Source organism: Pyrgilauda ruficollis, unplaced genomic scaffold (assembly GCF_017590135.1).
Source record: "Pyrgilauda ruficollis isolate IOZ18807 unplaced genomic scaffold, ASM1759013v1 scaffold40, whole genome shotgun sequence".
NCBI lineage: Eukaryota > Metazoa > Chordata > Aves > Passeriformes > Passeridae > Pyrgilauda > Pyrgilauda ruficollis.
The window spans coordinates 4,819,440-4,847,278 of record NW_024525490.1 but is presented as its reverse complement, the minus strand read 5'-3'; the positions used below and the strand labels follow the sequence as shown (position 1 = coordinate 4,847,278).

At 35.3% G+C, this 27,839-nt stretch overlaps 1 protein-coding gene across 1 annotated transcript in view; it reads left to right on the top strand.

Moving 5' to 3' along the window:
• The window catches only part of HMGCLL1 (3-hydroxymethyl-3-methylglutaryl-CoA lyase like 1), a 71,974-nt gene that overhangs the window by 10,262 nt on the left and 33,873 nt on the right, over window positions 1–27,839 (top strand). The window contains exons 2-5 of the mRNA XM_041477449.1: window positions 10,162–10,239; window positions 11,211–11,318; window positions 14,686–14,781; window positions 16,475–16,623. Of these exons, the coding sequence (XP_041333383.1) occupies window positions 10,162–10,239; window positions 11,211–11,318; window positions 14,686–14,781; window positions 16,475–16,623 (431 nt within the window). The remainder of the gene's footprint in view (window positions 1–10,161; window positions 10,240–11,210; window positions 11,319–14,685; window positions 14,782–16,474; window positions 16,624–27,839) is intronic.

Below are 27,839 nucleotides of genomic sequence, written 5' to 3'. Positions count from 1 at the left end.
TAATGAATGGCGTAGTGCTAAAGTTATAATTTCCTTACCATTATTGGGAAATTATTCTGGTAATCCTTTGCAGATGTTATTTTTCAATCTCAGATTCTCCTGAAGGATGATTTGCCAACAGTGAGGAAATAAAAAGCCATAAAAATACTGTCATTTTAATCTGTACCTTTTGGAAAGAGAGCTATGGAAAACAGTGGTGGGCCACCTGCACTTAAGTTCATGATTTACTTGATCTTTTGGGCCCAGCCTTTGGACACAGAAGATGATTTTGATTGTAATTGTAATGGAGAATAGTTGATTTACTTTCAGCTTTTAATTTTAATTATTAAAGATCTATGCATAACTCACTTTTATTGACAATGAGTTATTTAGAGAGACTTACCTGATAGGGTGGGTGGGCAGTATATTCATTTTCCCCCCACTGATATCCCCAAGTATTTTAAAGAGCAAATTACTTGCACATGTTGGATTTGTAATGATGATCATGCCTCTGCTTTTTCAATGTGTGTGGAAAAACACCACTCTTTCTCCCTTCTAGAATTCTGTTTTTAGTCTTGCCTGTAAAACACCGTACACACCATAATACTATTACCATAAATAATAGTAAAGGAAAGTGTGGGAGGTTTTGGCTCCAGTGTCATCAGTATGCTGTTGATCTCTGTTCTCTGTATCCTTTTCATCCAGCCCAGATGGCAGAGTATAATTGCTTTTCCAGGCTTTGACCAAGATAGGGATATGGATGAAAGTGAGTTGGCTGTAAATCAGTTTGGTCAATGGAGAAATGCTGCTTGTTAGCCAAAGGAAGCATTTAGGGAAATAGAAAAAGGTAATGTATACACCATGTCCTGAAAATACATTTTTAATTTTTCCTGAAATGACTGGCTGTGTTGGCCTCCTGTTAATAATAGAGGTCTCTAGTACCATTTATTATTGATTTCATTGTAACACAAGTCTAACTGTGGTTGTCTATGCCTCTGCTACCACCTGATGCTACTAATAGATTCCTTGATCATTATTTTTCAAATTATCAAAAATTGTCTGTGACTAGAGCACATCTTTGTGATTTTTATGTTGCATGACCTGTTGACTGTAATTTGGGTATTCAGATCTCTGCTATTCCACGTACTCTGCATTTGCTGAAAACAGCATAAAATGTTTTTTAGAAGGTGTCAAGTCATCAGTGATAATTCAGAAAGTTCAGTCTCATGCAGGAGACCATTATTTGACAAATGTGGTCTGTCATTTTTGTTGTCAGGTTATGAATGAATTTTTGTAAAATATAGGCATGAATATTAAAGAAGGTATTTTTTTGTTTTCAAAGGTAGTGAATAATCTTTGGGCTTGATTTTATCTTTCTGTTTGTCCTGTAATGCTGCTTCTTTTTTTTTTTTTTTTTTTAAGAGCATCCAGCATCATAGCAGGAGAACTGGACATGTCTGTTAGACACTCAGTCTCCAGTTCCTGATTTTCTTCTTTGAAGAGCTGTCAGAACAGTAGTTTTGTTAGCCTGCCATATGCCTGTGGAATTTTCTGACCCACTGAGTTTGCATTAGGTAAATTTTAAGCCATGACCACAGGAGATATCTGTGTGACTCTATACTGACATGTAGTAAGTTGTCCTTGGCTGCATAGTTGGAATGTAGCATGGACTCTCATGATTTTGATGATCAATTTAAAATGTGTAATGTATATAATTCAATGTATATAATGCACGTTTCTTCCCTTTGCTTACTAAAGGGAAAAACTTTTCGGGGTCTGTAACTATCTTCACATCAAAATTGCTTCATAGATATTTTCCAGTAAACTTTCACTTGCTTTGTTTCTGTTGAGTTATAAAAATAACAATGAAATGTCTTAATTAATAATAAATCTTAAATGTTGATCATTATATGCTTATATTTCCCCATATTTATTTATATTATTTGAAATACTACTAGTAATTGTATTTTATGCAAAACTTATGTTTCTTTGTGAATGTTTATATTAATAGATTTTGCTCATGACTGTTATATAAAGTGGGAAATACTGCTTTATTGATTTTCTATCCATCATAGTCTTTACTGCGTCCCTGAGATAGCACCACCAGCTAGGTTGTGTGCTATAATTTCGCCAGATCTATGCTTTGTACAGTTTTGGGGGTTGAAAGTGATATATGAAAACTTACAAAGCAAGGATTTAATCAGGAATAAAGCTAAAGAATATGGGCTAACAATTCATGTCTTTATATCCTGCTACTCAGAAAAACACTTGCCTGGCATAGTAGTTCAGTGTAGCTCATCAGTTTTGAAAGAAACACTGTTACATTTTGTGGAATGGAGAGATGAAGAAGAAAATCTAGTTTATGAAGAAACTGAGAAAGTCATAAAGAAATATAGAACAACATTGTTGCAAAATCAGTATGGTAACACATGTCATTTGTTTGACTAAAAGTAGTAGTTTCTGAATGCATTCCAAACCCACGACACGCTAAAAAAAACCAGTGAGGAATCTTTAAGCTTGTTTACTACTTCTGAACTCTGCATTTCCTCATGGAAGGGGAAAATTAGTAATATCCTAAGAAGGACCTTGAGTTTAGTCTGCCCTGTGATATGAAAAGTACAACAGAAAATAACTTTCACCCTCTTATACATTTAAAAATGTAATATTATTACATTTTATTCTTATGTTTTTAAAATAAAAGTGAAAGTAGATACCTCCAAACAGTATTCAAATATATGACTGCACTCTCAAGTAAACAAAACAGACAGTTCCAGGCTTTCAGTTTATGTGTGTTCATAGATCAAGCTGAGTTCACTTCAATTGGTTATATGAGGTAAATTGTGTACTGGAGGCAGCTGCAGGTTCTGGTTTCCCATCCATTAAGAGCATTCAGTGTAAGCAAGAGAGTAAACTTCAAGTCATAGAAAATAATCAACAGGTGTTTCATCCAAAGTATGTGAGAGTTGATCTCTTCTGATCTGATAAAAAGGAAAATAGTCTGGGAAGTGAGGAATTCCTCCTGTTCCCTCTCTCAGACTCTGTAGACAGAGATTATATTGATTTATTAACTCTGTAGCTCTTTAGAAAAATGTGCTATTTTGTGTTTTTCTGAAATAAATGTTTTTTCTTATAGAAAGGAGTTCCTTATTTGTTTTGCTACATCTCATTGCATTTTGCTAAGACCAGGGAAGTACTGTGCTGTGAAATTGGTTTGCAAACTTAGTACCTCTGTGGCAATTGTCTATGTGATAGGTGATTTAGCACAATTGCATATTATGCTCAAGTTTTCTCTTTTATAAACATGATTCTGTTTGTGTATCAGGCAGAGCTCTTTTACTACTAGATGAATTTTGGTGTATTTTTTCTTATGAAACCCTTGTTTGTTGCTTGAATAAAACATTATTCTTTGGGATTACTGTCATAGCATCCAATAGCTGTAGCCTCCAGCAGGTAAGGAGATAAATCAGAGAGAGTTAATACTCAAAACACTAATGTTCAGATGTATTTTATGAGTGCTGCTACTCTAATCTGAGAAGTGTGATATTTCTGGCCTTCATCAACAAAGCTTATCCTTAGGTGCTAAGCATTAGCAACTACTATGCTTTTGTTTTAGGTGCAACTGATAGAAAGGGTCAAAGAAAGGGAAAAATAGGCTCCATTCTAATCCCAGCCTGTTTGACTTGGGTTAAAGAAGTACTCAAGGAGTATATCTCTGAATTGGATGTTAAGGAACAAGGTTCAGATATTACAGGGAACTCTAGAATAAGAAATTTCTCTGTCAGAGAGTAGGGAGGGCCCTGAGGCTGGTAACAGGCAGTTCTGCAGGAGCCAAGTGGGGTGAGAAGTGTAGGCCTAGAGGTGGTATCCTAGAGGATAGGCCTAGAAGGGGTTCAAGCACAAGTCCAGGACATTGGGTGAGTTTGTGGTGTTAAGGGAGGTCCCAAGTTCAACACCAAGTTTCAGCTGGGAGCTTGGGTCAGTGAGTCATAGTCAGGCTTTAGTCCATTGGTGGTAAACAGAGTTGGCCATGCAACCCTGTGCCCGTCAGGCAGGTCCATAGTGATAAGAGGGATCCAAGATCAAGCTGCAAAGTCCGTCTGTAGGTCTAGGTCTGTATTGAAGTGAACACTCTGTTTACAGGGGAGTCATGGGAAAACAAGGAGGCAAGAATTAAATTGGTCTGATTTGCTTCTAGGCTGTAGTTTGGGCAGAATAGAGATTATGCCAGTTGCTCCAAAGAGATGCTCTGATATGACTTAGTATCCTCTTCGTTGGGTTGATGCTAGCTGGTTTCTTAACCTTGATCTCAATACCTTTGCTAGATCTGCTGTGGCTTTGGAAGACCTATTGTAAAGGATTTTCAAAAGGAATTGTGATTTGTAGGTGGTGTTTTGATTTTTGAAGTTTGTAACTATGTCTATGAGTAGTGTAGCTGAGTGTGACTTCAATGTTCTAGTTTCGTGTAAGAATAGTATTCTTAACACAGCAACTGGGTTTTTTCAGTCTTTTGGGCATTCCTTAGTAATGTCATTTGTTGCCTTTTGATTTGCCAGCTCATCAGAATACTTGACAGAATTATTTTTTCCCAAATCTTAATTTCTATTTTCTAAATAAAAGTAATAGTTTTTTCTTTGTTTATTAGTTAATATTATTTGTACTTTATCACTTTTGCCTTTACTGTTAAAATAATCTTTGTAAACAGGATTGGATCAAACAACTGGGCACTCCAGCAATGGGAGCGTAAGTCTCATAATTCAGTTAAATTCACTTTTGTTTAAAATCATATTTCTTACATTTTCATATGAATGACTTCTTTTGTAAACAACCCTGCAACAATAAGAAGTAGTATACTAGTAGATTATATTGGAATTTAAAAGTTAATGTAAATGACAGTAGAAATATTAGGGCTATAATTTTACCATAGAAATCCTTACAGTGAATTCTCTCCCACTTCAGACAATCTCTTGATGTATATAAGTCATTACTCTTTCATGAGCTCAAACAAATCTTCTGACCTCAACAATTATTTGGTTTATTCCAGGTGAGTTAACTCTGCACTTAACTAATTTTATTCTGTAATTATTTACTTGGATTTTATATTTTGCCATCCAATGAACAATCTCCAGTTGATTGAGTTGTTTTTTGAAGCAGGAAGTCCCAATATTTCTACTCATTAAGTGTCAGGCTACTGTTTTATTTATGACATCCTAGTTTATAGCCCAGGATCAGTTTTGTCATTTCACTTTCTTACATCATCAGCATCAAAAACGATATGGAGAGTCCTAAGTGTTATCTTACACATTGCTTTTATTGAGATTCATTTGTGATTTCAATGGAATTTTGTACTCTGCTGTAGCTGCTTTGGTTTTGGAATGTCTGTGTTAACATTCAGTCATGAATATGGAGTGATATAATACGAAAACTTCACGTGATGAAAGATTCTCAGGGGTTGAAGGTTTTTGCTGGTCATGATCCATTCATGGCTACTCTTCTCCCAGTGGTCGTGTCATCAGCTTGCAGCAGAAGTTCTAGAATGAATACTTGGTTTATCTTTACTGAGGGATATTCCTCAGGTGTGTCCCACTGTTTTTTGAATCTTCTCCAATTTTTCTCTAGTTAAGCTGGGAATTAATATGTTTTATATCTACCTTCTAGTAGTGTGAACTATGTGAACAAGAATTTTAATTTCTTCCTGTTTATTTCCTCTATGTCTTGTAAAGTTTAGAGACATCTATATCTTCAGAAGATTGACAAGTTTTCTTTGTTCTCCTTCCAGCAATCATGTTATTTATCTTAGCGCCTTCTCCCTGGTTTTGGGCATTTTTCCATGTCACTACAGGTATACATTATGGAATTACGATGCCACCTCCCTGCTGATTCTTGTTGAAAACTGCTTTCCTGAGTAATTCTTTGTACAGGATGGACCTACCATTGTTCAGTTGTCCTCTGTGCCAGAACACCACCTTGTGGAAAAGGAAAGCAGAGCTTTATCTCAGAAGGATTGAAAAGACCTGAACCTCCAGATCCTTCTCTCTTTTGTGTTTTTCAGTTACTTTTGAGAAGCTCTGGGTAATTGTAGGAATGACCTTCATGGAATAAAAATCAGAAGGCTAAAAGAACCTCAGCACCTTAAGTAGAAGTAGTGAAGTAGTGACAGAGCTTAAAAAGTGTGTTTATTTAATCTTTTTACATTTATTGTTACATTAGGGAGATTATACTGCTTTAATTAAAAGTTACTAGGGTTTTCTGTAATGAACCTAAATTTGCAGCTATTTATAGCTGAGAGAAAATGTTTCCATACAGAAATTTGGCATTCAATGTCTCAAGCTAAATGGTTTGGTTTTCCTTTTTCTATTTCTTTTAAAAATACTCTTTGGCTGCATTCTGTTTTGAGAGAGGCAATTTTTTTGTGGTTTTATATGCTTTTTGTGCTCCCTTGGCAAGGCTTGATACATGGAAAAACAAATTTTCCAGGCTTTTAGCCTTTTATGTCAGCTATTTCCTTTTTGATATTTAAAACATGATACTTTGGTGGTCATTACTTTTTAACAGAGACCCTGTATTATTCAATAAGCAGTCTCCCCTAAGTATTTGCCATTACTGCTTTTCATATATTGTTACATAAAAATCGTTCATATAGTTCAATCTAGTAAATATTTTTTCTGAAACAAAATTGTATACCTGACAAGTTTAGCGGTACTAAAGTTGGTACTTTTGTATTTCTGCAAAGTTCACCATTTCTCATTCATTTAAAATATGAAAACTTGTTTGCATTTTTCTGTTTATCTATTTTCTAATTATTATCTGCAGGGCATTTAATGCCATACTTAAAGATGCTGAAATGCTCTAAGTTGGTCTCGTTGGTTCTGAAAATCATTCCTTTTACCCAAGGGTGTGGTGTACATTTGAAATGCTCCAGTCAGAGTTTGGGGAAATGAGTCCTTCAATTTATGAAGCCCAAGTCCTGGTTGAGATCTGATGCCATCCAGGTAGTAAACAGAGAAGTGTTTAAACTCTGCCTAAGTTCTTACAGACTTCAGTGTGTTCTGTGCACTTGAAGCTTGACTAGTGAGTGCAGATGGCATTGAGCCTGGTACAGAATATGACCCATGGCTCAGGTGAATTCTTTAGATGTTATTTAAGTAATGTCCTGCAAGCGTGGCACTGTGATTAGAAAACTTCCTAGAAATTGGAGCCTCCTTTTTCTTCCCAATAGCTTTGCCAAGTACATATTTCTTTCTCTCTTGGAAGAATGTCCCAACAGCTAGTTACTGAGTATTCATTCACAGGATGGGTGAGATTCCATTACTCCTTGGATTCAACTTGGGCCACAGCACAGAAAAATGCTAGAGTCACTTTAGCAGAAGATGGTACCCATACTCTAAATATATATTATTCCAATTTGTTTCTGTGTTCTATCCAGCAGAAAGGGACTTCAAAGTGTATAAATAGTATACAGGGACCTGAAACTAAGTATTCTGCCTGTCTTTGACTTGCTTGTTGTCCAAGCTTCAGCAATGCAGCATAAGAGAAATTATTAGTTATGCTGGGGAGAAGGATGATCAGAACAGAATGTGTGAGGTGAATAAGGAACTGGCTGAGGAGGAAATAGGAGATAATGTTGAAAGCAGATTTATTAGACTGGAAAGATATTGCTGATGGAATTCCTCTTTCTTCTTAACATCTTTCTTCTATAGCACTACTCTAATTTTTTTGGAGATAATACATGTTAGTACTAAAATAAGGTAATGATAGTCCAAAAGTTTTCACAGGAAAGTATGAAGGTACTAATATCTGCAGATAATCGTAGGACAGGAGACATTTTCAGTACAACACTGGATGCCATACAGGAGAGACTGAGTGACATTGAAGATAGGAGCGATCAATGTACCAGAAATAAAATGAGATGAAATATGATGCAAAGCAAGACTCCTCTGGACTCAGAGCCAAGAAGTTTACTCTTAAGCTGTTAGTTCATCAGCTTGAAGAGTGTACAGATTTGTTTATAGTACTGCCTTGAGTTTCCAGTATGTGGGAGTCATTCCCTATGTGGTTCTCAGTGTTGTTCTCACTCCATGAACAATGAATTCAAGTTGAGATTGACTAGTGAACAGGAAGGTTGTAGAGAAAATCAGGGGCTGAGAGGCCTGGACTGTGGTTCAAAGAGATTGTACATCTGTAATATCACAGATAGAAAATAAAAACCAATACTTGAATGCCTTTCTGTAATATCCCTTCCAAACTTCTGACCCCTATGAACTCCAAGGGCTGTGGACATCACCTGATGGGGCTGTGTGAACTGATCTGAAAAGACAAGTACAGCTCTTGATTTCCACAAATTTTTGCCACAGTAGGCACTAAATAGGATTTACAAGATTTGGCCTAGAAAATGAACGCTTTTGCTCTCAAAGTTTTATGGACATTTTTCATGCTCTAAATTATGCTTTGGTTCACATAATCTATTTTAGCTCTCTTTTTATTTTCCAGTCACAGCTTCACTCATAACACAGCTGTGGCATTTGTCTTGCAACAAGAAGGATCTGATAATCATGAAATAACCCAGATTTATGCCTATAGTGCTGAAGCAGTGCCATATTTGTGAAAATAACTTAAGAGGAACAATATGCAGCAGATGTGAAGGTTTTACCTTCACATTTAAGTAGGTTTATACTGTCAGTGAGTGTGGGCTTAGCAGGGCCTGACAGAGTTTCAACTTACCAGATGTTCCATGTGATCAAATAGATGCTATACAGCTGTTTCCTATTCTTTTTACTGGGCTCAGATAAATACACAGTAAATGGTCTGAAATATATTTATTGTATTTTGGCAAGTCCTGCAGAGAACTGCCCACAGGCACCAAGAATGCAGGGAGAAACCAAGGGTGCTCATTGGCATGCTCATTTTCCATTACTGAGGAGAAATTAGCAGCTGTTTGGTTTAAACAGCTCCGGTGATACTACTCAGGGAGGAATAAAATATGGGGTTTTCCTTTGTTTGTGGATGTTCTGAGATTAGTGGCTGTATTTACAGAACATCTCCATTCTGGGGGAGCTGTTACTCCCATGGGCAGGAGCTGTCCCCCTGTGCTGACAGTGTCACCCTTCCAGTGGTGTTAAACTCCCGGGAGAAGTGGTGGGGACTGGAGCAGCTGTCCTGCAGGTAGCTCATGCTAGTCCCAGCTCAGGCTTTCAGCACTGGAATGGAGAACTGGTTTCGCTTCTGTCCTTAGTGCAATACAGAAAACAGGGTATTTCCAGAGCTCCTGGCAGAGCTGCCTGTATCTCTCCTGTCCACTCCTGAGCGTGGACAGCATGCCCCAAATTAGCCTTGGGGTGTGTTTTTAAGGGCACACAGTTTTTGGTTCAATCCAGCCAACTGCTCTGAACTGCTCCAGGACTCATAGGCCCAGTTTACATTAGCTGCCACACATGTCAACTTGATTCAATCACAGAGCAGCTAAATAATAAAAAAGGAAGTTTCATTTCCCTTCACCTGCTTTCCTGTTCTCATTTCTCCTTCGTCCCCCTCCAGTTCCCCATGCTCTCCTTAGCCCTTTGACCTTACTGCTGCCTTCCTTCCCTCCTGTCCCTGTCAGCTTCCTGCCTTTCCAAAGCTGCTCTTACATTTGAAAAATTCTCCTTCTTATCTACTAGAGGCTTTCCTTTTGCCTTTAAATCCTTTTTTAAAACCTTCATCTTCAGTCAGAGAAATAATTTTCATTTTTCATTAATAATCTCTTTAACATTTCTTGACTGCTATGTTCTTTTCCGATTTATAGCCAGGTCTTGCAAACATTTAGAGAGAAGTACCTGTTAAGTTAAATTGAGAACATTCAGTTATAAGTTTGGAGGGCTGGATTGTTCATTGGAAAGATTTTTGAAAGATTTTGAAATGGAAATATTTCTCACTGTAAAACTCAATGTTCATTTATGGACATTTTTAATAAACTTTTGTGACCTCAAAGGAGCAGTGGAACATTCACTAACTTCTGGTTTTAACTTTTATTCCTTAGGTCAAGGTGTGGAACATGTTCTCACAGATTTTTAAATGTGCTGAGCAAACTTAATGTTGACAATATGACTTTATACCCAGAATCATATGAAAGGACAAGTACAAGCTGTATCTTTTGATCTTTTTGTTGATCTTAATTGTTTTATTTTTCAGTATTGATTTTTATTTCAGGAACCTCAAGCATCTGGACTGCCTGAGTACATAAAGATTGTAGAAGTTGGGCCAAGGGATGGATTACAAAATGAGAAGGTAACTTTTCTCTTTTTTTTGTGTGTGTGTGCTTTGACATGGGTGTTAGTGTTATTTTCATTGAGTAGAACATGTACATCCTGCTAATTATGTTTCTTTCATTTTGTATTATTAAATATATCTATTTTCATATTGATAACTTACCTTTATATTAGAATGAAAGTGGATTCCTATTTACTCAGCTTTTATATCATATAATTTCTTTCTATACTTGGCTAACTAGCCTTTCTGTTACTCAGCATTTCATTTTACTGGAATTTGTCTTGTCAGTCAATAACATTCTGTAATGACATTATTGGCAAACACTATGAAACACTGACTATCTTTGTAACTTTTGTTTCTGCTTCAAGTGTTAATGCAGAAGGAATAGTAAAATAAGTTTTTTCATGTTTCCTGATGAAGAGACATGGGAGAAAAATATTACTCTTTTGATAGCATTATTTGCCTGAAGGGTGGTAGGGAAGCATAGAAGAAGATTGAAAGAGATTATATGGTACACGTTTAGAAACAGTCATCTACTTCCACAAACAGAAGGATAAGCTCACATGTGTCATTGTTACTGATACCAGAGATGTTAGTGGTATTAGCACAACAGAGTTACTCTGCCACAGCCATGAAGCTTTTTTCCTCCCATTTTTCACTGGTCACACTGTTAGTATTTCCTTTGTCAGTTCTTGCTAGTTTGGTGTTTGATTAATAACAAATAATGAGGCCAGATCTATAACCAGTTACACAGAAGTGCTTCCTTTTGTGATGGATAGAAAATGGAGTATGATCATGTATACTGCCTAGTACCTTCCTTATACCTTCCGTGTACTTCCTGCTGTCAGGAAACAGAAGAGTTATGGTAAAATGTGTAAGAGTAGTTCATTATTTTATAAAAGAGTATTGCTTATATACAGGGAACATTTCACTTTAAAAAGTTTCTTATGTATAAAATACTTTGCTAAAGTATGTCTCCATATCTATAGGTGATAGTCCCAACTGATATAAAAATTGAGTTAATCAACCAGCTTTCCAAAACAGGCCTGCCTGCAATAGAAGTGACCAGTTTTGTTTCATCCAAATGGGTGCCTCAGGTATGTAAAATCAGCTCTATTCATAACTATTTAAATTTAAATGTCATTCTATTTATTTATGTAGCATTCAATTTGTAATGGTGACACATCATTAATATAATATAATGTTGTTCCTACTTCTTTTCTACTTTACTAAAACTAGTAGTCATTGATGTAAAAAAGAAAACTAGTATATGTTATTTTCTTTTTCTCTAAATGCAATTTAATTTTCCACATTTGCAAATGTGTTTGGAAGATCTAAATTTGGGACTTCTGTATATGTAGTAGTAGTTAGGCACATTACTTATTTTGGAGTTCTAACACTCTATCAGGAACTTCACTTAAATTTTGATGAATCATAAAAATTTGCTTATTATTTTTCCAGAATTAATTTTTACATTTGGTAGAATTCAGCAGAAACCTAGCCTTTCTGGAACTGGCATCAAAACTGCATTGGCATTAGAGTGCCACATTTCCATTTGAGATTTAACGCTGCAAATTCAGGCTTACTATTAGCACCTCTTTGTGCAAATTAATTATTTCCTGCAAACATGGAAATAAGTCAGTACTTGTCTGTATAATTTAAACTATTTTTCAAGAAATTGCACACTTGTTTGCATAGAAGCATTTGAATGCTTTATATGTGACAGGGAGCATAAAAGTTATTTACAAATAACAAGTTATTTACAAATATTCACAAATTTACATTAATTAACAAGAAGTTAATGAATTTGAGAAAATACTTCAGTTTTAACTATGTCTATTGCATGTTGCACATCTGACAAAATGTACATAAAGTTTGTCCATTTTAAACTGAGAATACATCCTGGGCCTGGACTGTATTCTAGGCTTTTCTCTGAGAAAAACATAGTACAGCCATGCTTATTCAAGAGTTAACAAAGCAAATTGTACAGTACTCTGAGGGACTCCTTTGCTTTATTTCAGTGTTCTCAGGGTCACCAGAGAAGAGTCTAGAAGAAGGGTAATAGGGTAGGTGAAGAGAAGAGTGACAATGCAGAATTTCTTTGGCATCAGTGCAGGGGCAATGGTCTCTTGTCTGCTAAAAGGGAATAGGTTAAGTTTTTCTAAGTGCCATCACACTTTGTCAGTTACTACAACAGGGAATAATATTGTCAAATGTTAGAAGAAAATGTCTAAAGCAAAAGTGTATTTCTTCCTTTCTTGTTTAATTATTTCCTTTTCCTGTCAGCCATTGTGAGTACCAAATTTAGCACAAGTTTGTCAGTTTAGAAAAAATGAGTAATCCCTTCTTATCTCAAATTCATTCACTGAATACTTTGTTTTAATGGCTTAATTAGTGGTTTTTTTATTTAAAAGATATGATTGTGTTGCTTTGACAGTGCAGTCTTGACTTTGTCTTTGCTTCTTTCTCTTTTTCATAGGTCATGGGAATAGAATTTACAGTTATCTTTAGATCACTCATTCACTTATTTCTGTTTCAGTATGTTAAATTTTTTATGGTTTCCCATCCAATGTTGTTTTTGGCAAAGATATTTTTTTACTGAAAAATCTAAAAGAAAAATTTCCACAGTAGCAAGGTGCCATATAAAACAGGATCCCACACCTATAACATAAACTGCCAAAAATTATAAATATCTACTATTAGGAAGCTTATTTTTAAAGAAATTGGGAAAAGAAGTATTTTATTACAATTTAAAATCTTACAACATGCAGTATGTGCAAAGATGGGATTTTACTTACAGGAAAAATAGCAATGGGACAGATTTAATATTTATAATATTATTTGGATCTGGCAGGTTTATACTGGTTGAAAAAGTGTCATTTTGGTTTTCCAGTATATTTTAAGACAGGCTATAATTGTGGAGAGTAAATTTAGTTCCAACATTTGCCATTTAATTTATCATTTGTTTTCAGACATTCTTTTTTGCCCTGAGAAATGTAGCTACTAATATTAAATTAAGGAATGAAAAATTGTTCTTAAATAACTAAGGTGTTGACAGAGGTTTTTTGTGAGGTTATCAGACCAATTTACTTCACATAGAAGCAAATACAAAAAGTTTTGTTTTATCACTTAATTCCTGATAAGAAGAGAGTTGTGTCTGGCTATAGAATACCTTTTGTACCATATATCCACTTCCTTATAGATACATATTGGGCTTATATTTGAAGAGGAGTACATAGTTTTTTCTGATATTTTTAATCCATTCATTTTCACAGAAGGAAGCTGGTGACAGGAAGATTCCAGGCTACAAGCAGTATTCTTAGTTAATAGTGTGGTATAATTTAATACCATGTATTTAGAATTGTGGTACTGCATAGCTATCAAGAAGGCACCTGCTGAAAGTAAGGAGTAATGAAAGCTCTGTAGTTCATATATCTTTTTACATGATACTTCTCAAAATACTTTTCACCAGTGTGGAAAGAAACAGAAATCCAACTTAATAGTGTTTGCTTGAGAGATTTGCTTTTATGAGAACTCATTTAAAAAGCATTTAATGTGCACTATTCTTTTTTTAAAACTCAGAATCTTTAAGACATTAAATAAGAGGGATATGTTTTATTTTGTGTTGTTTTCAGGTGTGCACACCATTGAAAAATACTTGTTTTCAACCCACATATTTTAAGAAAATGTGTTTCTCTAAAGAATCTGCCTTTTATGAAGTGAATAAGTGTTTCATTCATCTTCTTCATCAGTATAGGGAGTATATTTAATCTTGAATGTCTGAGTAAAAATGTAAGAGTATCTTAAAAAGGCAGCTTTTCTTTTGTGAGGGGAGAGTAAGGAAAAAAAGTACTCTGATCTTTGCTATAATAAAGAAGTTTCAGAAAGAAACTTGTGAATATATTAAAACATTCCACTATGCAGACATCTGGATTTTGCTGTCTCTTTAAGAATAGATGTGTTTAGTCTTGAAATGTTCTGATTACAGTGTTGAGTAATTCAAGTTCAGTTATGCTTAACATTGTGAAGTTGCATTTATCAGAGTGCTGAAGTTTTCAAGATTTCTATGTTTCTTAAATCTCAGTTATTCTGTTAATTCCACCTATTAAGGCCAGTGAAGCAAAGTTCAAGTTGCTGTAACACTTCATGAACAGCATGATTATAAGTCTGTCAGTTTATGATGCAAATTATATTTTTACACATACACACAAAGGAACACTGTTGAAGTCTTAGCCCCAGTTCTGTATTCACATAGATCTAAAATTACAACACAAATAGTCATAAGTTAAGAAATTACAAAAGAGTATTTGTACAAAATCAGTTTAACCCCCTTGTTGTTAGACTTTTCATATGAACTGTAATAGTAATGAAGGCAAAAACACAGTCTAAAACAATTTCTATTTAGCTATATAAAATTAGAAAATAACTGCTGATCAATACAAATTATTTATTTATTTATTTTAGATGGCTGATCACAAAGAAGTAATGAGGGGCATTGATCGGCATCCTGGAGTCCAGTATCCTGTTCTCACTCCTAATCTTCAAGGTTTTCATTCTGCTGTAAGTGCTTTTATAGGTGCTGTCCACATTTACCTCTTTTATGTTTCAGACACTTTCAGTTCAGTACCAGAACCTAGCTATTTAATGTCAGAAATAAGATACAGTTTTTTCACTGAAAACTCCCAATTTTCTTTATGAAAAATGGGGAATTCACAGAGTGATGTTAAGCTCATATTTTAGTGGAGCCATTGACCAGGAACTTTGTAAATTCCTTGTATATAAAGGGCAAGACAGTTCTTTCTCTTTGACTTGTTGGCCCTAGAAAAGTTTCTGAAGAGGGTCTTGGTGGAAAACACTGAAGAACAATGAGGAAAGATTCATTTAAATGAAAAAGCTTTATAGCAATTCTGGATTTCATTTTGGTTGGTTTGAAAGTTTAAATTATTTCAGTTCTTCCAAAATAGTCAAAATTATAGACTTGAAGTGTGTAAAGGAGTGAAAATGGAACGGTTCAGTCTTCTTAAAATATACACATTGTTAGTCTAATCTTTGCACTTCTTTTGTTTTTTGAAAATTTTTAGTGCTTCTGCTTTTGTCCTGATGGAGGACAGGCTGTATTTGGAAAGCATACTGCTTGATGGGCATTTGTGGTCTAGTCTGTCATTCAGTTCCTATACTGAAATACCTGTTAAAACAGAATCCTGTGCATAGTTGACTTAGCTGTCAACAGTCCGATTATAGTGCTGTAAATTTGTCTCAATGGTAGCTTGTATGAGTTTAACTAATAGTGTTTTATCTCTATGCTGTATTTAGTGATATAATGAAGGGAAAACAATGAAAAAATATTTGTAGATGATTTCTACATTCTTCCTTGCTGATGGTTTTTTCCCTCTGTTTGAAAGAATATTTGTCCCTGTATGCGTTGCTGAATTTTAGACATTATCCTGCAGAAGCAGAGAGTAAAGGCAAAAGCTCCATACTTTTCTATTGAACAAGAGTATTATTCTGACTGGAGAGTTAGTTAACTATTCTAACTATTAAGCTAAAATGTTTTCTTCTCCTATCCGCTGCCTTTCAGCCTTCTAGTTTGCCTCATGTTAGTTGATTTACTGAGGTATGGAATACAAGCTCAGGCTAGTTGCCCCTTCAGTGAAGTCACCATATTTACAAATTTTCTAGACTGGTGTTTGCTAAGATTTCTCTCAGCAGACTCTCATGTACACATTTTCCATATTATCCTTGTCGACTGTGGCACCAAGACCAATGGAGCCCTTGATTCTAGAGTTGGCTCTAACAAAGAAATCCCTGCTGGTTATTGTTGCTGCTCTAGGCATATGCACACAGAAAGCTTTCCCAAGCATGAGAGAGACTTTGGTATTCAGGAGGAACAGACAGTGTGACAGTTGTTGTATGATCCTTTCATTTTCTGAAAAAATATATACAAGTATTAATAACTGATTTTGTATAGCTGGTTCATGTGAATTCCTACATCTTATTCCTTTTATCATTCATCACTTTAAACACATGTTTAACTAATTGCTAAGAAGAGGCAGAAAATATGCCATAGTGAATGATCTCAATATTTGATTCAATCTATCTGTATGTTATAGCTTAAAAAAATTTGAATTAAAGTTATATTTTAGATATGGATGATATACTTAATGTACTTTAAAATTTTAGAATGTTGTACAGAATTAAATGCTCAATCTAATACTTTAATATAGTATTATGATTCTTGAAATGTTTTTTTCAGATTGCAGCAGGAGCTACAGAAGTCTCGGTATTTGGCGCAGCATCTGAATCTTTTAGCAAAATGAATATTAATTGTTCAATTGAAGAAAGCATAGAAAGGTTTGAAGAAGTCACTAAATCTGCAAGGAATATGAATATTCCAGTGCGTGGGTAAATATACAGATTCTAAAGTAATACAGAGATACTGAAGTCATTGTTACAGGGGTTATTTGGTTCCAGTGGAAAGGTTTATTACCACATTTTTACATTCTAGATGAATTGTAATAATAATCTTTACTTTAGGATTACTTTAGGATAACTTGAATATATTTAGTTATTTTTGCATTTTTAACTGCTGATGGTAACTTTTGCTGTGGAAATTGAAAAAATAAAGGAGTATTTATGAGAGTCTATTATAAAATTAATTTGTACTGTCACAGATGGCAGAATAAAATTTCATTTGTGCTGTTGAGAATTTGTAACACTAGCACCTTAAAAAATGCCCTACAAATTTTTATTTTATTGTAGAATTCATAATATATCACTATATACATTGCAGCATTAAAGTATGAAAGTGAGAAAAATTTACTCCTAAGAAAAAACTTACTCTGTATATAAGTTATCCTGAAAACCCAAGCATTGAAATTTTTGAGTCTCCGTTGCATGAAACTCAAGAATTACCCAGCATTTATTTTTCAACTTAAAATTGTCCTGAATGGTACTCACTGTTGAACAGTATAGATTTTCATTTCCATTTTCTTTGCAGCACAGGTAAGAGCTACTTACCTAAGATTATTTGTGAAGGTTCTTGTGAATGCAGAAGGGCTCACATAGATTCAAGGAGAAACTCAGCAGTGGGATTCCCTGAGGATTATTAGTAGTGTAAACTACATCATGCTCAAAAATTACCTGGACTTGAAAATAGGTAGAAGTATATACTTCAGAGACTAAGTATGTGGAAACCAGTCTGGGAATAAATACTGGTTTCTCTCTTTGCTCCAGAAATAGTGATGAATTGATGCTACTGCACACGTTTTTTCACAACAGTTTGTGGATGTTTGGGCATTTGTTTGGAGAAAGGGAAATCTGACTTCTAGTTATAGCTGTGTTCCAGAGGATCACCGAACAGCAGTATGGTTTAGGTTGAGAGAGAGCTCTGGAGATCATCTTGTCCAACCCAAGGATTTGTGGGTTTTGGTTGGCAAAAAACTCAACCTGAGCCAGCTGTGTGTGCTCCCAGCCCTGAAAGCCAATAGTGTCCTGGCTGCATCAAAAGCAGCACGGCCAGCAGGGCAGGGGAGGGGGTTCTGCCCCTCTACTCTGCTCTGATGAGATGCCACCTAGAGTGCTGCATAGAGTTGTGGTTCCCCAGCATACGAAGGACATGGAACTGTTGGAGCAAGTCCAGCAGAGGCACTGGAGCATGTCACTAACAAGGTCAGGCTGAGAAAGTTGACTCTGTTCACCCTGGGGAAGACAAGGTTTTATGGAGACCTCATAGGGATCAAGGGGAAGCCAGAGAGGGACTCTTCATCAGGAACTGTAATGACAGAACAAGGAGGAAAAGCTTCAAGATGAAAGAGTAGGTTTCAATTAGATACTAGGAAGACATTCTTTACTGTGAGTATCTTGAGGCACTAGCACAGGTTGCCCAGAGAAGATGTGGATGCTGCATCCCTGGAGGTGTTGTTCAAGGCCAGGTTGGATGGAGCTCTGAGCAGCCTGATCTATTGCAAGGAGGTGTCCCTGCCCATTTCAGAGGTGTTGGAACTAGGTGATCTTAAAGGTCCCTTTCGACCCAAACCATATTGTGTTTCTATGATTTTCAAATGCACACATGGGCCAACCAAAGATAGCTCATAAATGCTCAGATTCCTTTTCCTTAGCCTGGGTATATTTCAGGAGAAAAATCACCAAATAGAGAAGTAGGGATGTTCACTTTATTAAAGAATAGTAACTTGTACCAGAGTTTAAATACTTTTTCCAGTTGCTAATCTGCCAGTAGAGTCATGATTTGCCTCCCTTAGCCACTTTTCATATAAAAGGTCTGTTATTTAAAAGCTGGCTGCCACCAATGTTCATCACATTTTATCTAAAACTAAATTCTGAGCTGAGAACATAACTAGCAATTTGAATTCTCCAGGAAGATTAACCTCAGGGATGCCTGAACTTTAGGTCCCCAGACAAGTGTGGTTAAGGGAACTCAGACAAAACAGCAAGTGTATAACAACAAATCTTATCCACTTGTGAACACTTTTACACTAAACTTCTGTTTTCTGTTTTTTTTCAGATGTCTAGGCATGTCAGGAGATATTTTCTGTTTTATATACCTGTGTTTAACTAAAAAAATTCAACTAAATGCTACAATATAAGCAAAAGACCATCCTCAAAGCCTATGTATTGTATAAGTTTTTGGATAATTATGGAGGATGTCAAAAAAGGGACTTTGCAACTTGTCTATAAGATGTAAATTGTAGGTGATGAAGGAGCCCCTGTGGTATACTGTAGATTGATTTTCTGCTTAAAATATTAACTTATCTTCTGTGCACTAGTTTTCATACATTTAAAAAAGTGGCAGCATGGTGCTTTCCCCTCCCGTCCCCAGATTATGTCTATTGCATTTGTAACATACCAGAAGCAATTATTATGGCACCAATACACTGATGTGATGGAAGTAACTGTTCCCATGACAGGATTCTATAACATTCCCAAACATTTATTATCTACTATCTGAAAAACCATGTGGCTTTTATTTTTCTTCACTCAGAAAAAGAAAGAAAATAAAAGGAAAAAAAAAAGAAGAGAGAGGAGGCAGAAAAGCTAAAACAGAACAACACAGAAAAAAAAAGGTAATAATTTAAAGAACAAAAACAAGGCAAAGAGATAAAAGGGAGGAATATCAAGAACCAGGTGGTGAAGCAAACAGAACAGTACAGAGATGAAGAAAAAGGGTATAATTGAACTGAGGGAAAATACAATCAGATTATATTTTGAAGGTGCTTACTTTGTGTATCCAGTAGAGATATCTCTAATTTCAGTGCAATATGCAAACATAAGATAAACTTCATACAGTATATGCAGGAAAATTTTATTGAGTCTGTCATGCCAGGTGCAGTATGTTACAGAATACTTCAACAGAGAAATGCTTAATATCAGATATGCTGCAAAGTGAGCAGATTCAAAGTTGTGAATGAAAATCATGTAAGTGCACTCCAGCTTTCTTCCTTAGGCTTACAGGAAAAGTGAATTATTCAGAGTCAAATAGCCATTAACAGAATAATTTAATTTTGGTGATTATTTGTGGTGATGCCTTTCCCTGGTCTTAGAAAATTGAGAGCCATAGTTAGACATAGTTAAGGGATAAGGGGTTTTACCTTGGTATTTTAATAAGGATCCTTCCTTATTGGTGCACCACTTCACCAAGGTGGAATGTGCCACAATGCACACACACAATAAATCCGTGTATAGTTTTATAGACTTTGCAAACTAGCATATCTAACAAGGATGTCCCAATGGGAGGCTTGGATGAATGTTGTGATATTCCCCCATTCGTGAAATTCCCCCCTGGATGGACAAATCTTTAGTTTACAGGATGTGTTCTAGAGAGTTACTAGGTTTGGGATCTTGGTTTCCCAAGATAGCATGGGGTTTTCTGGCCTCCTACTATGAGGCCTTTAGGATGTTTGGTCTCCTGGCCTAACAAAATACTAGGGCTATGATAAATTATTAGATTCAAGGAATTACAAGTATGCATGCCAAGAATACTGAGTGTACATTAAAGTTGTATAAAAGGTACATAAAAGAAAAGGCAGAAAATCATTTGGCATCAGTGGGATTGTAATGATGTAAAGGATCTAGATAGAGAAGATACATATATTGAAAAGAAGCTACATTTATGTGAATGTTTCGTGTATCTTCATCACATTGTATTAGTTTGCATATTAATTTGTCCAGTAAAAAATAGAAGTTGAGGCATAAGAGGTAAGATGATGGACTAATGACACACTTCGACAAATCCAAAAGTTGAAGAGAGAATTGCTGGTATTTTTCCAGGTCATCTACTATAACTCAATTAAAAAGTAGACAATCTACTAAAAAACCTGCTGAGAATCTAAACTGCAGAATATGGAGCCTTATTTCATAGCAAAAAGCCTTTTCTGAGGCAATAAGTCTCAGTATCCACTAAATATGAATTTCAGTATAAGTATTGGAAAGAAGGTTTTGAGCACTATATGTTAGCAGATAAAAGAGAACTGGTTAACCCCATACATTTGGATTTTAAAAAATCCATCCTGGCAGGATTTTGAGGAGTCAAAGTAGTAATTAATGAGAAATAAAATAGTACTATGGATCAGACTCTAGACAAATATGTTTTAAAGAGAATATTTGCAAAGTATTGTGATACTGTGACTTGTGTCCCTTCCTATTCATACTCATTCAGATGCAGTCCTCATGGGTTGCAGTTACAAGAGCCTATGGAAAGCATTGAGACAGAATGATTGCTCAGAAGCAATAATCAAAAGGGATTGTTTAGTGTCCATTTACTTCACTACTTTCTTTAAAGCTCCAGTGGATTTTCTTGAGTAGAATTCTGAAGACCAGAAAAAAACAGCAGAAGCCTGAATATGGAAATAGAGGATTCACAAGGACTTTTTTTTTTAATAGTAGATCTCCCAGCAGTTGAAAAAAAGGTCTAAAAGGTGGACTTAAAACTTTCAATTAGTAAAAAAATTTAAAAATGCCCTTAAAGAAGAATCATCAGTTTTGAGTACCCAATCCAGGAAGCAAGTAAATCTGTTTACAACATTTCAGGTGCTTGTGAGGAGGGAGGTTATGGAAGCAGTCTGACATTTCAGACTTAATTCTAGAAAATTAAACTATGATTTTCTCTGGTAGAAAAGCCTGCACTACTATAGGGAATTGATTAGTACTTGTGAGAAAGTAGTTCATTAGTTCCCAAATATTGCAGTACATTTGGAAGACTTCTGAAGTTTTTAATTGTATTTAATGAGATAAAACTCTGTGTTTCTCTTCCTCAATGAAAAGAATTAAAAGATAATCAGAACATAAAAGTTAAACAGATTTCACAGAAATATTCAGTGCAATCCAGGTGACTTTTACTTGGAAATGAATCAGAAAAGAATTAGCTATTAAACTCTGTGATTTTTGATCCCATCTTTAGCTGTTGCTAAGGAAGCTGCTTTTAGTGACAGATACAATAAACAGCATTTTGGTATCCTGATTCCATGCAGTTTTTTTTAAATGCTGAGACAGTCAAGGGTTTGTGACAAGTTTTTTTTGAAATTCAGTATTTTGAATAGGTGCTCATGGTTTGCCTGGTTGTTACTCAATGAAGAAGATTAGTTTCAGGTTTTTTGTTGTGTAGAAATTATTTACTGGCAATAATTATATATTGTTTTTCACTATTGTTGTAACATGAGGCACATCTGAGCATGACCACACAACAAGCCTGAGTTTGTCATCCTAAATTTTCTAGTAGTTACTAGAGGGAATTAGGCAACCTTCTTGCTGTGGTCTAATGTATGTGCTTTTTAAAAGTACCTGCCACAGGATAAGATGAAACACTGTCTGGATGATCCATCCTTTTGGTTGCAAAGGCGTTTAGGTCCAACTGGTGTTGGTCATTCTGTACGTGGCCTGTCTAAGGCTAGGCTGTGGATGACTGTCTCTGATATCAGGAATAAGAACAAGTGAATCCCATTCTACTTCCGCATAGGCAAAGGATTAGAACCTTGTGTTTTGTGTAAATTACAAGGAATAGAAGAAATGTAACAATAGGCTTTGTGCTGCAAGGTATCACAAGATGAAGCTGTTGACTATACAGAGAAAGATTTTTACTCAGTGGACTTAGTTTTTAATCACCCTTTTAGACATTGGTTGATTTAAAGAAACATCACCAAAACCCACAGCCGTTTCTCAAGCAAGCTCCCAGGACTACACATTTTAAATTCTAATATAAATTTTGTAGGCTAAATATTTTGCTACATTTACTAAAGTAATAAAAATAACAATATGCATAAACTGTATTTGTGTTCATTTCAATACAGAGATTGTTTTTTTTCTAAAGCACTATTATTGTTTAAAGTGTTATTTATTTGCAGGAAATGGATAATTTAGTACCTTGCCCTAACTCCTTATTTGAGCAGTAGAAAAATACTTCCAAAAATAATTTTAAGGGGTTCAAATTGTATTTCCTATTTTTACTGGCAATTTACAATTTATGTAGTGGGCATAAATCATTGGCAATACTTGAATCTTATGAAAAATGCACTCAAACAGGTGAAACTAAATTTGAGCTTTTGCATGTCTTACTGTTACTACAGCTGCACTAACATTGACTCCATCATCATTCAGAAAATTTATGTTGTAAGCTGTCACATTTAAAATCTGTAGCACAGTCCGCAGTTTTCTAAATGTTTACTGAATCAGTTCAAATGTTTATGAAGAGTTGAAATGTTGCATATGGTTTTAGAAGTTTGACCATTTATTAGCATCATAAAGGGGCGGGGTTCTGTTGGTTTTTGTTTGGGGTTTTGAGTTAGTTTGGGAGTTTTTTAATACATGCATAAAAACTTTACAATAACATCTGGGACACACTCTGTGAAGACACTCAGCCAAATCAGTTATGAACTGTATGGTCAGCTAATTACTGCTATGTGTGTTTTACATGTAAAATGACACAAAATAGTGCTGGTTTTAAATTTGCACCTTGCAACGCATGATTCAAGTACTATTAAAGATATCACAACTTTAGTGATCAAAAATTAAGTCTTAACAGTCAAGATTAATAAAAATTGTGGGAAATGGTAATTGAAGTAGTCACTTGGGTTGTCCTTTAATTTGTGTGTCATGAATATAGGTATGAAGAAAATGTTAAGTAAACTCTGAATAAGCTAGTTTCTTCCAAGTTAATGTATTCCATTAAGCTAGATTCTTTGAAGTTTATGAATTCCAAAATTAAAAAAACCCCAGGAATGAATTGCAATTAGTAAGATAGAACAGTAAAGGAAGCAAGGACTGGTGTTTTTCTCTCTTTTCCAAAAATGGTGCTTTGGGTCCTTCCCATGACATAAAATCAGACTATCTCACTCTGAAACATTCAATACTATATAGGACTTCCTTATTCCTAACAAAAAATGAACCAGGGATGTAAGCCTGAAAGGTTGTACTTTTCTTCCTTTACTAAAAAAACACTTCTCCATGGTCAGCAATTAAAAGCTGTATTTATGTTCCAGACCTGAAAAATGTTTATGTGAACAGCCCTTTTAAGGCCATTTGTTCAAATGTGAATGTGCGTGCAAATATTTAGAGATTCAGTGTTAAAAAAACAGATGCAAATGATTGCTGTAGAATACCTCAGAGGTCTTTCCTTACAAAGCTGCTGCTTCATAAATTAAAGTACATGCAATCACACATTAATTCTAAACTGCTCTATGTAATTTCTTTGTTTATGTCCTGTGCCTTTTAAGAATAAGTTGTATGGTGCAGTTCACAGTACATAAAAGCATTTTGAAATGTATCACTATTTGGCTTACATCTGTGTTTGTCCATAATTCTAATACTGGTTTATATACTTGAAATATAGAAATATTTTTTTCCTTGACAAATAGATAAACAAACAATGTTGTGTATTATTATTATTATTATTATTATTATTATTATTATTATTACCACCTTTTATATTATGCTATAATAAAGCTTACAGGTTCCAACATTCTTCTTTGTTGATTATAGGAAATAATTATTGGTTCATTTTGATGCTAATATATATTAAACAAAATGTAACCAAGACTTAAAGAATTTATTTTAGTTATCTTTGTCTTGTGTTAATGATATTAGGATTTCTTTTGGAAAAGAAAGATGTGGAAGAATAAATTCTTTTTGTTTTAATGTACTTGCAACAATTGTTTTTAGAAACTAATAGTGAAGCCTGTTTTGTTTATAAAGATTATCCTGATTATCCTGATTATCTAAAACTCCTGTTTATCAAGATAATCAGATTTTTATAATTCAGTTCAACAATGTTCTTTTTTTCTTCTTGTATTACAGTCCATCCCAAGTAACTTAAGTTGAGATATTTGGATGGCCTTATACTAGCAGATCTTTTAGATGTAATTAGAAATACCATAAGATAAACACAATAATTCGGTTTTGCACAAATCATACAGTTCGAAGCTGTGTGTGCCTTACAAATACAGCCAGAAACTCAGAGCTCATATTTTCTGTTATTCTGGAATACTTAGGGCTCAAATGCATGTTTTTTCGCATTGCTTTGGACTGCCTATTGTAAAGACTACACTGCGAAGTTCAGCATGCTCACAGTTATTTTGAGAATATTGTGATTTATACTATTACCACTTTTCTAAATAGTAAAACCAGTGTAACACCTTCATGTCACTATAAGTGAGCCTATAGTTGGGGTTATAGAAACAACAAAATGTAGATGAGTGTTTAATAGACTTGAAAGGAACACGATTTTGTATGTGAATGGTAAACAAATCTGCAGGCTTACACAGTATTAAGCCAGCTGGAATCAGTGCCCTGGAGAAGTTTAAGCCAGAGATTGCTGGGATAAGGGATTTAGTGAATTTCTCTTACTGGGAACAGCTGAAGAAAAGGCTCTTGGAGCCATTGTACTGACTCTGTCATACTGGATGATTGCACTATGTGAAGGTTTTCCTGAGGAATAAATTTCTACCAACTTTTAGCCATTGTTTTGTACCTACAGAGAAAAAATATTAATAGCGTGCCAGAAGAGCTGCTTTTTAAAAAAAAGAAGGAAAAAAAAAGAGGGATCTCTGTGGGAAGTAAAAATTATCCCCATGTCTTCCTAAAGGGTAGGGTAAATCAGAAGTGAAATGTTAATATGAAATTGTGATGTGCTTGATACTATATTACTGATAGCTCCATAGGTAACTACAGAGAGTTATTGAAAGTTAAACAGTTTAGTGGCCCTTCATTATTGTAGCAGTTTGGTTAGTTTTTAGAGAAGTAACTATTTTGTAGAACGTAGTTCAGTATTTTATCATAGTTCATAATTTAATAGTGTTTTTTTGGCATTTAAAAATATTAACAAATATTTTTTCTGTATATTCACTGTGAAAAGGATGTGTATTACTTGTAACTGGGCACTAAATACATGGAGAGATTGTTTCCTTTTTTCTTTTTCGGGGGTGGGTAGGAGGGAGGGTGTTTGGGGGGGTTTTTAGTTGTTTTTAAAATCAAATGTGGAAAAAAGATCCTGGCTTTATTTATACATTTTGGACTTGCCTTGGAGAATCTATTTCTGGAGGAATCTCCTTTCTCTCTCTCTTCACTTCTTTGTGTTTTTTTCTCTCCCTACAGTAAAGACTCCCTGTTTTTAATAAATGGTTTTCTTTGGAAAGAGACAGAATAGATCAACCTTAATATGAATTCATCAAATGATAGGCATGTACATTTTAGCACAAACATCCAATAAAAATAAATACATCTGCAGTGAACATGGTAAATTATATGCAAACTTACACTATAATAATAAACAGGAAACAGCAGCATCTGAGTCTGCAACTGGCTTCTCAGGAGGCTTCATGCTTCCAGCTGTGGTAGCAGCTGTGGATCTGGCTCTGGGACTCCTGCTGAAACAAGTTGACAAAGGGCTGATTACAACATGGAGTTCAGTTTCTGCTTGGATTCATTTTCCTTTTAACACACTTTGGTTGAGAAATGTTTGCTCATATACCCTGTTTGTGGTTTATATCCTTCGCTTCACAGGCACTGGGCTGATGTGATTATCACCATTCCTAGTGGCCTTGATCATGGGGACCTTGTACATGGGGACCTTGTGGAACACTGAAATTTGGTTTTGGCATACTGGAAGAAATGGAAAACTCTCTTCCTCTTCCTTCTCCCTCCCCATCTCCAGAGGCTGTTCAGCATTTTTGTTCAAAATATTACACAGTCAAGTTGTTGTGTGTTTTTTTTTGGTTTTGTTTTTGTTTTATATGCATAGGAAACAATTTAGTAGAAGACTGAATGATACTGATCTGCAGTGAAATCTGCAGACAGATGAGAGACTGGGTAAACTCTGCCAGGTGAAACAAGTAGAAAACTTTTTATCACTTTTTCTTAAAGAGAAGGATTCTGATTTCTCAAAACCTGAGTGAGCAAAACAGCATATACTTGTGTGTTGGTAAAGCATCATGTATCAATGTGTTCACTTGCAATATGCTCACTTCCTTCTTTCCATCTCTGGCTTCATGGGCTGTTTTCTTTTTTTGTGTGCTGAAGACTTAGTTAAAGCTACATCTGGCCTTGATTCAACAAAGATTTAAGCACATACTTAGAATTAAACACTTCCATTGCAGATTCCACTTTGTGAACTCCTAGATATTTGCTTCTGCTCTCATACTGTGGAGTGTCTCTGGTGAATATTCTGAGACCGGAACAGTCTCTTTCATTATGGTATATTTTTTAGTTTCAGTCCTGCTGTCTTTTTAGAAAGCAGCTGTATTCTCCAACTTAATTGAATTCACAAATTAAATCCCAGTTGCCTCTGTAATTCATTGCTCAAACTCTTCTCTTTCCTCTGCTGCTTTTCTTCACATAGGATCTTGCTTTTTCTCCTAAGAGAAATAGATACCGTATCCTCTTCTTTCGGTCCTTTCTCCTCCACTGTCAGAGCAGCAGAAGTTTCTTGTCTACTTTCCATCTGTACCCCCTCCACTTGCCCCAGTGACCCCATGTTCTGTTCTTCCTCTTATTTCTTCCCTCCCTTATTCTCTTTCTTAACCTCTCACTGTCCTCTGGCTCTTTTCCACTTGCAATATAAGCAAGCATTTGCCTCTTAAAAATTGCACCTTTGACCCTACTTGGTTCTTCATATCATATCTCATCGCCTATCTCTTCTTCATTCCTAACTCATTGAAGGCGCTGTTTATAATTACTGTCTAGAGACCCTCTTCTGTGATTCCCTCCTTTAACTCCTACACTTTGGCTTCTGTTCCTTGCTTGCAACTGCAACAACTCTCACCAAACTCCCTGATGACAAGATCTCGGAAACAGTAGTCTCTCCTCATTCTTCTTGATTTGTCAGTAGTGTTTGCCACAGTTGACCAGACTATTCCTTTAACTTGTGTCTTCTGCTGTTCTCTGTGGCTCTGTTTTGGTAATTTTCTTCTTTCCAAGCAGTTCTGCAGAATGCCCTTCAAAGTTGTTTCCCATGTTGGAGTCGAGTCATGTGGGTGGAGGTCATGGGGCTCTGTATTCTCTTGTGATTTTAATGCCCTTTGGGTTCTTTCATACCCAAAAATAAAAGAAAAATGTAACAGACAAATTTATGTGTAGATAACAGATCTGCCTTTGTATTGAAACATATTTCCTCACAC